The sequence below is a fragment of the Canis lupus genome, unplaced genomic scaffold, assembly GCF_011100685.1.
Source record: "Canis lupus familiaris isolate Mischka breed German Shepherd unplaced genomic scaffold, alternate assembly UU_Cfam_GSD_1.0 chrUn_S2090H2289, whole genome shotgun sequence".
NCBI classification, from domain to species: domain Eukaryota; kingdom Metazoa; phylum Chordata; class Mammalia; order Carnivora; family Canidae; genus Canis; species Canis lupus.
The window spans coordinates 1-8884 of NW_023330972.1; the positions used below are offsets into that span (position 1 = coordinate 1).

At 44.1% G+C, this 8884-nt stretch overlaps 1 protein-coding gene across 1 annotated transcript; it reads right to left on the reverse strand.

Annotated features, from left to right (window-relative positions):
• Window positions 1-6: 6 nt before the first annotated feature.
• On the reverse strand, window positions 7-3191 carry LOC119878926 (zinc finger X-linked protein ZXDB-like). Its single transcript, XM_038589460.1, has one exon. The coding sequence runs from the start codon at window positions 3177-3179 to the stop codon at window positions 465-467; it is 2715 nt and encodes a 904-aa protein (XP_038445388.1). The 5' UTR covers window positions 3180-3191; the 3' UTR covers window positions 7-464.
• Between the last annotated feature and the right edge of the window lie 5693 nt (window positions 3192-8884).

An 8884-nucleotide genomic window follows, 5' to 3' on the forward strand; every position in this document is an offset into this window, starting at 1 on the left:
TCCTGAAAAGGGTTAGAGATAAGGTAAACAAAATTATTTGCGAATTAATAAAAGTTAAAGTTGGGTGATAAGGACATGGCTGTTCATTACACCATTATGTATGTTGGGGAAAAAAGCACATGCAACACAAGCACTAAAAATTGTCCTTATTTTTTCCAAGGAAATAAACTTATCAAGGAATCACAGAGATGAAAAGACCTTAGAAACAATCAATTCAAACCACCTCATTTTATAAATAAGGAAATTAAGGCTCAGATAGATTAAGTGACTTGCTCAGGGTCACACAACTCGACAGTTCCAGAGTCAAGATCATAATTTAAATCTCCAGACTTGTAGCCCAGGGCTTTGTTCTTTTTCAAACCTATAAGAAATGACTACTGGATTTAAACATTTAGTCCAGAATATCCTTAAAATGGAGTGTAATTCATAAGAATAAGCCACGTGGCAAGGAATTAATAGTTAGTTCATACCAAAAATGAGCTGCCAGTCACTGTGATAAGATCTGTTTCTTTCTGAGAACCATGGTTTCCTGCTGGACTGGAGAATCCAAACTGGGTCTCTTCCTCCTGTCCAAAGAAGTCAGAGTCAGGATGTACATTCCATTCTGCTTTGGTTGGCGTCAGTAGTTCCGAGACACTGTTTTCACAAAGGGTGCTTGAAGGAGTCAGAGCATCTGTGTCCACTGTAAGCTTACTGCTGGGGGTCAAAGCCTGGGGCTCTTGACTCGAGTTTTTCATAGCCAAAGAGCCCAGAGATACCAATGGCCCCACACTTAGATTTGAGACATCATCCATATCTAAGGGACTCTGCTGAAAACCAGAGGCTGTCGTTCCAAAAAAGAGAGAGGTATCCAGACTCTGAGGAAGGTCACTGGTGGCCATCAAGGCCCGAGGGTCCACAGCCTGCCCTAATGAATTATTATTATTAGCAGGGAGGCTCCCTGCCAGAGTTGAACTCACAGAAGCCACATCAATAGTCAAGATTCCAGAGTTTGCCAATGCTGTGTCCAGCACTGCAGCGGAGCTACTGCCAGGCACATCAGAGGAGAGAGACACTAGCTCTGCATCACTGAGGTCATTCTGTCCCTGGCTGGTAAGTTCACTGCTGGGCGTAAGAGAATTTGCAGCTTCTAGCTGAGCTAAGAGATCCTGGCCAAGGTTGTGCCTTTTGGCCAAGTGGGTCTTCATGCTGTGCTTGGATGTGAAGAGCTTATTACAAGTAGAGACTGGGCAGCGGCTTTTCCAGGTGTCCACGTCCTGCAAGTGTTTCTTGGAGTGAATGTAGAGACTACTGCGAGCAGAGAACCTGGCACAGCAGCCTTCCACAGGGCACACAAAAGGCTTTGTGCCCAGGTGGGTTATGCTGTGGCCTTTCAGATGCTCAGCCCTTGTGAAAGATTTCCCACAGCCTTCCACAGGGCACATGAACCTCCGGTCATCCTCGTGCTTCCTTTTGTGCCTCAAGAGTTTGGACATGCTGGTGAAGTTCCAGCCACAGCCGTCAAAGTCACAAAGGAAAGGTCTCTCACCTGTGTGGCTCCGCAGGTGAATTTTCAGGCGACAAGCCTTGTCGTACTGTTTGCTACAGCCTGGAAAAGAGCAGGAAAAGAGTTCCTGTTCCCTGAAATGGGCACGGTTATGGGAAAACAGGGCACTCACTGTGATAAACGTCTTCTTGCAGCCGGAAAATGCGCACTGGTATGGCCTCTCAGGTTCGAAATGGCTGCGCTGGTGGGCGCTGAGTTTGGCCTGAGTGGGGAAGCTCTCCTCGCACACCTCGCATTTGAACGAGTTCTCCTGCTCATGGCCCTTCATGTGCGCCTTGAGGTTATACACCGTGGTGAAGCTCTTGCCACAGCCCTCCGCAGGGCAACCAAAGGGCCGCAGTTTGTCGTGCGACTGCAGGTGCCTCTTGAGCTTGTAGGAGGTGGTGAAAGTCCATCCACAGCCGCCCAGGGGGCACTTGAAGGGCCGCTGGCCCTGGCTGCTGCTGTGAGTCAGCAGGTGCACCTTCAGCTGGTGCTTCTTGGCGAAGGTCTGTCCGCACTGCGCCTCGGGACACAGGTACAGCACCACGCCCGGGCCCGGGCCCAGCGGCCTGCGGGGACTCTCGGCTGCGGCCCGGCCCTCTGCCTCCTCCTCAGGCGCTGGGGCCGGCGCCGGTTCAGCCGGCTCGGCCAGCAGGAGGTCGGGCGGCAGCTCAGGGCAGTCGTTGGGCTGGACCCCCGCTTGCGGAGCCATCAGACCCCCAGGCTGAGGGGCAGGCGCGACTTCAGGCTCCCAGGCTGGCGGCGGGGGTGTGGCCAGGGTGAGGACACCGTTCTCGAAGCGCAAGAGCAGGTTTTGGTTGTGGATGGTGACGGTGCCCGTGAAGGCCGCGGCGGGTGCCAGACTTGGGGCGGGGATCGGGTTCTGGGCCGGGGCTGGGGCGGGGACTGCAGACAGGCAGCGGGGGCCTAGCGCCTGGCGGCCCGCGGGATTCGCGCCACTCTCACCCTGCTGCAGCTGTGGGACCGACTCGGCCTCCTCCCTCCATACAGGCCCTGCGGCCTGGCCATCGCCCGCGGTCTCCACATCGCCACCCACCGGGTCCAGCAGCACCAGGAAGAAGTCATCGCTGTCGCCGCCACTAGCATAATCCGACCTGGGCGCCAACGGGCTCAGGCCCGGGCCCCGTGAGGCCGCGCGGGCCTCCTCGCGCCGCCTCCCGGACCCGCCATCTTGGGGGCCCCGGAGCAGCAGGAGGCGGCGCGCGGGGACCTGGCCAGCCCGCGGGTCAGGGCCGCCGTGGAACCGGCTGCCGCCCGCGGGGCTGCCAGCACCACCACTCTGTCGTGTCCCACGAGGCGGGAGCAGCCTTGGGCTTTCCATCTCCGAGGCGGTGAGGCTCGGCTGGAACCGGAGCCGCGGAGGAGGCGCGACCCCGCCCCCTGCCGCGGGCCCGAACACGTTCCTGAAAGGAAAAAAAAAAATGTGCAATGCGCAGAAACTGGCCCTATCAGATATTAAAACGTGTTTAACGACACAGTGATTTAAATATTCTGGTACTGGATCTCTGGAACAGAATAGAAAGCCCAGAGGCAGAGCCTCGTATGCACAAGTAAGTTCTACACCCAGTATTTGTAGGAAATCAAGGATGTCTTCCCAGATAGTGGGGAAATGAAAGTTCATTCGGTACATTTAACCGAGCAATCTATCTGCTAAATGCAACTTAAATCTCTGTGTCATTATACACCAAAATAAACACCCCCACTCCCTCCCAGTGCTAAGTATGGTGCTTTTAAAAAAATTGTTTGCTGGTTGGCTGCCTGGCTGGCTGGCTGGATTTATCAATCCAGTGAGAGAAAATTCCTGGAACAATAACACTTTGTGTCAACATCAAAGTACCGTAATGCTAGCAAATTCAAATGAAAATGATGTCCTTTTCTTTTTTATTTATTTATTTTTTATTTTTTTCTGGGTAGCTTCCATATCCAGAACTGTCTTGAAAAAGGTCCTCAGGAAAATTTGTCTTACAGTTCGTTTTTTTTTTTTTTTTTTGGCTTGCTGATGTGATGCAGAAATTAGAATGAGTAAGAGGTGAGGCCAAAACAGATTACCACTGTTCAGCCTAGAAGTGCAAAGCTTGGAAGATGAAACAATTTATACTGAATCCTGGAAAACCCAACCCACTCCTGGGTCCTTCCAAGACAGTGCCCAACCTAAACCAACTCTTTGCCATTACATCATGGTAAATCTCATGTCCAATCCCACAGCATTCCTCAGAACATTCCTCTGTTAATGCTAGATTCTCCAGCACATGGAGGTCTCTGGACAGAGTACCAGTTAAATGTGGTAAGATTAAACCCTAAGGCACTGTGATGGACTCTACTGAGAAAAATGCACATATGACCATGTTCAATCGTCCTGGCGTACCTGCTTGCATTTCAGCGTGGTGGCCCAATCTCATTGTAATGGATTTGGCCTGTGATGCCTTAGTGATTGTATTAATGATGATGATGATTTTCCGACTTGTCTGTCATCTGTGATTTGGGAAATGATATCAATAAAGGGTGAAATATCTAGCAAGGGAAAGGCTTAGAGTGATGACTAGATTATTGGATACATATAGTTTAAATAATCCCCACTTTCCCCCTTTTTAATGATAATGGACACTTGCTGATCTCTTGATAGGAAGAACAATTTTATTATCCCTTACATCTGAAACCTCGTCAAAATTTTTACTTCACATATTTTCCTTCTGTTACATTTTTAAAGGAAGCCATTTTTAAAATCTGAGATATAGAGGAGTGCATAAAACATATCTGCCAGATTTAGATAACTTATAAAAATAAAAACCTAATTAAGTCATTTTTGAAAACGGCCCCTTGCTCAACTGGGAGACTGCTTCTGTGTCTCTCACTCTCTGCCCCTCTGTCCTGCTCATGTGCACTCTCACCATTTCTCACTCAAATGAATAAATAAAATCTTTAAAACAAAAACAAAACAAACAAAATAAAACAAGGAAAACAACCAAACACCCATGTATCTAGGATCAAGATCAAGAAACAGACCATTGCCAGCTTTCCTGGGTACAGACAGTATTCCTCTCAATCACAACCCGTGCCCTTCCTTATAGATAAAGTTATTATCCCGACATTGCAATAATCATTTCAGTGCTTTCTTTATAGCTTTACCATTTTTTACACATTCTTAAATAATATAGTTTATACTAAGTTATATAAATTGAATTGCATGCTTCCTTTGATCGCTTGTTTCTCTCACACTGTATCATATACATGTGACTTGATAGACTCATCCAAGTTGTTCAAGATAGTTGTAAATCCTTTATCCCCATTGTTGACTAGCATTCCAGTGTATAGTTTTAGTGAAGTGATTATGATATAATCATACAGTTCTACAGTGGATGGACACTAGAGTTGTTTCTAGTTTTTAACTACTATGAACAATGTTGCAGTAAACATTCCTGGAAATTTCCCATGGAACACATGTGTAGAAGTCTCTTGGGTATACCTCCAAAACCACATTCACTTGGATATAGGGTATGAATATCTTCAGTTTTTCTAGATGACGCCAAATTGGTTTCTGTAGTAGTGGTGCCAATTTACTATTTCACAAGTAGCATAGAGTTTTTGCTGCTAGACATCTTCACCTACATGTAAGATTGCAAAAATGTTTTTTTTTTTTTACTATTACTGTTCAGCTTTGGCATATTCTTATGTTTATGAGCCTTTGGATTTTCTCTTCTGAAAGAACTGTTCAAGTTTAACTCTGTCAGCCATTCTTCTATTTTCCGTCTTCACTTACTCATTTATTGAGTTCTTTATGTATTTTAAATACTAGTCCTTCGATTATATGTTTGGCCAAAATATTCCCTTGCTCTGCTGCTTGCATTTTCACTTTCTTTATGCTATGCTTTGTGAACAGATGTTATACAGTCAAATTATCATTCTTTTCTTTATTATTAGTACTTATCTGTTTAAGAAGTCTGTCCCTTCCTTGGGGCTGTGAACATATTCTCTATATTGTCTTCTAAAATAGTCATGGTTTTGTCTTTCACAGTTATGTGTTAATCCCCCCACAAGTGATGCTTTTGTATGGTGTTGAGTAGGGTTCTATTCCCCACCCACCCCTGCCTGATTGTCTCAGTGAACCACGTTTGAAAAGTCTGCTCTTTTCCAAATTATTTACAGCAACGCATGTATCATAAATCACTATGTATTCTGGGGCTGAGAGAGAGTACTCAAGGATAGACCAATTTGGAGTGGGGAATCCCTTCTCCAAGGCTGGAATTCACACCTCATTGGAGAAAGTATAGGAGAAACTGTTGGATGGCAGAGAAGTTTGCTGGTTTGTGGGAACTAGAGCGGGTTTTCAGAACCAGAGCTGGTCTACAGTTACAGGGTAAGCAGGACACAACCCTGTGGAACACATCAATGTGGACAAGCCACAACTAGTGGCATTGTGTTTGGGCATGTAGTAGAATTTTAGTATATGTGCTGCCGAAGCGAGCACTTGGGCATGTAGTAGAAATAGGGATGTTGGTGGAGTTAGAGGCCTGGAGCTAAAAATGTCCTGCATGTAGAATCAGAAGGGCCTTGGTGTTGGGAGGGCTGTAGCACTGGGAGAACTAGAGAGGATAAACCTGTTGTTGGACAGAACGTAAGGGGGGGCAGAGTGGGGAGCAGTAGAGAAAGTAAGCAGAGAGAATCAGTGGGCAGGTGGTTTAGAGCACAGGATGTCTCTATGAAGAAAGTCACAGAAAGCTGATCGCCAGGCCACACCAGGATTGCACATTCAATGAGGACAGTTGTTCTCGTCTCCTGCCTGGGGCAGAGCACTGAGAATATCCTCATACCCTTGCCTCTAAGAACCGGAAATAAGAGGGGAGGCATTTCCTTCAATCTCCCTCCAGTGTCTTCTACTGAGAAAATATAACATTGTGTCACTTTGAAGGAGAGATACCTAAAAATTTTGTCTACTATCAGAGAGCATGTTTTGAAGGGTGAATTTAGAGTGGAGAAGCACTACATTAATAATTGGCTTCATGTACTTTATCAGTTTAAGGGATTCACTTCTATTCTTAGCGTGCATGAATAGCAGACACCCTACCTGCCAGGGTTATTGTTAGCTCACCCAAGGAATAGTATCATCCTGTTATTTCTCTGGTAAATTAATGATTAAAGAAGTAGGACTGGCCACTGCAGAAGCCTTAATAGACTACTTAGGATTCTTGGTGGACCTAAGGTTCCCTGGCCTGAACTGAGTTTTGCTGCAAAACCCAGGCTCTGGCACAAAGGGTTATCATGAGGCTAGGGCAGAGAGCCTGTGAGCCCTGCATTCTAGTCCTACCCAGGGCTTGTCTGCTCCACCTGCAAGGAGATCCTTGGCATATGGTGAGATTGTCTCTCTCACTATAGTGTTGTCCTTGAGAATAGAGTACTTTATACCCTAAATGCTACTCTGCATTCCTGGCAGCCACACCTAACTAAACAGGAAGAAAAGATGCTTGGATTTCATTTAAAATCATGCCCAACAGAGCCCCGGCCATGGAGGAGCAAGGCATAAGATTCCTTTGTTATACTTACAAAGCGTATATAGTTACCATTTTTGGAAATGTGTGTGGTTTCTTTATACTTATCTCAACCGGTTTTAGGCTCTAAAGTGGACAAAAGTTGTTGGGAGAAAATGGCACATATTTTTGCCATTCATAAGTGGCAAGCGGTTCATTCTGTAGCGATTGGCTTGTAACTTATATTGAGAAGAGACATTTTCACTAAAACCAAACCAAACCAAACCTTTTTCTTTCTGTAGGCCTATATTTAATAGAATAAGATACCACTAGGTCAGGAGGAAAATATTGTAAAAATTGCTCTTATACTGTCTTCCTAGTATTACCAGTGTATTAAGCATATTCACCTCTTGGGCTCAGAAACCACACAAAACAAATCAGCCCACACCTTTCTTTTCACACAGATGACTGAATTGGCTTCTTATTGCAGGCACCCTCAGACCTTGTACATGAGGACTTGTGTATGAACAGGGAGTTTGTCCTGTAAATGCTGCTTGGACCTGCTGCCTGGTCAAGCTCTCATAACTGCCACTGTGGTAATGGTGAGATACAAATGTGAAATGTGAAACTTTTAAAGTTTGATACGGTGTTATATTAGTTTTAGCTGTAAAATATAGTGAATTCAACAATTCTATACATTACCCATTGCTCATTAAGACAAGTGCACTCCTTAATCCCCATCACTTATTTAACCCGTCCCCATACTACCTTCCCACTGGTAATCATCAGTTTGTTCTCTGTGATTAAAGTGTGTTTCTTGATTAGTCTCTCTCTCTCTCTCTCTCTCTCTCTGTCCGTTTTTTTTCCCCTTTGCTCCTTTGTTTTGTTTCTTAAATTCTACATACGAGTGAAATCATATGACTTATTTCACTTAGCATTATACGCTCTAGCTCCATCCATGTTGTTACAAATGGCAAGATTTCATTATTTTTCATGGCTGAATAATTAATATATATTATATGATGTGAGATATATATATATATTATATTATATATATATATATATCACATCTTTTTTTTATCCATTCATCATTTGAAGGACACTTGGGCTGCTTCCATAATTTGCCTATTGTAAATAATGTTGCTATAAACATAAGGGTGCAAGTATCCCTTTGAATTAGTGTTTTAGTATTCTTGGGATAAATGCCCAGCAGTGTGATTGCTGGATCATGGGGTAGTTATATTTTTAACTTTGAGATAATCTCTCATACCATTTTCCACAGTGATGTTGAGCATCTTTTCATGTGTCTATTTCCCATCTGGATATCTTCATTAGAGAAATGTCTGTTTATGTGTCTGCCCATTTTTAATTGGATTATTTGATTTTTTGGTGTTGAGTTGTATAAATTCTTTGTATATTTTTTATACTAACCCCTTACCAGATAAATCATTTGCAAATATCTTCTCCCATTCATTAGGTTGTCTTTCCTTGTTGTGCTTTTAATTTTGATGCGGTCCTAATAGTTTATTTTTCCTTTTGTTTCTCTTGCTTTAGGAGATATACCTAGAAAAATGTTGCTATGGTAGATGTCAGAAAATTTGATGCCTTTACTGTCTACTAGATGTTTCCAGTTTTTGACTATTACAAATAAAACTGCTATGAATATTTATGTGCAAGACTGTGTGGACATATGCTTTCCCTTCTTCTAGATAAAAAGAGCAACAGTATGGTAAGTATATGTTTATCATTTTAAGAAATTGCACAGCTGTTTCCAAACATCCATAACCACATATATTCATGTCATGTAGTCATGGAGCCCTAGTAATTTCAGTTTTTTTTTTTAATTTGAGCCATTCTAATAGGTGTATTGTGG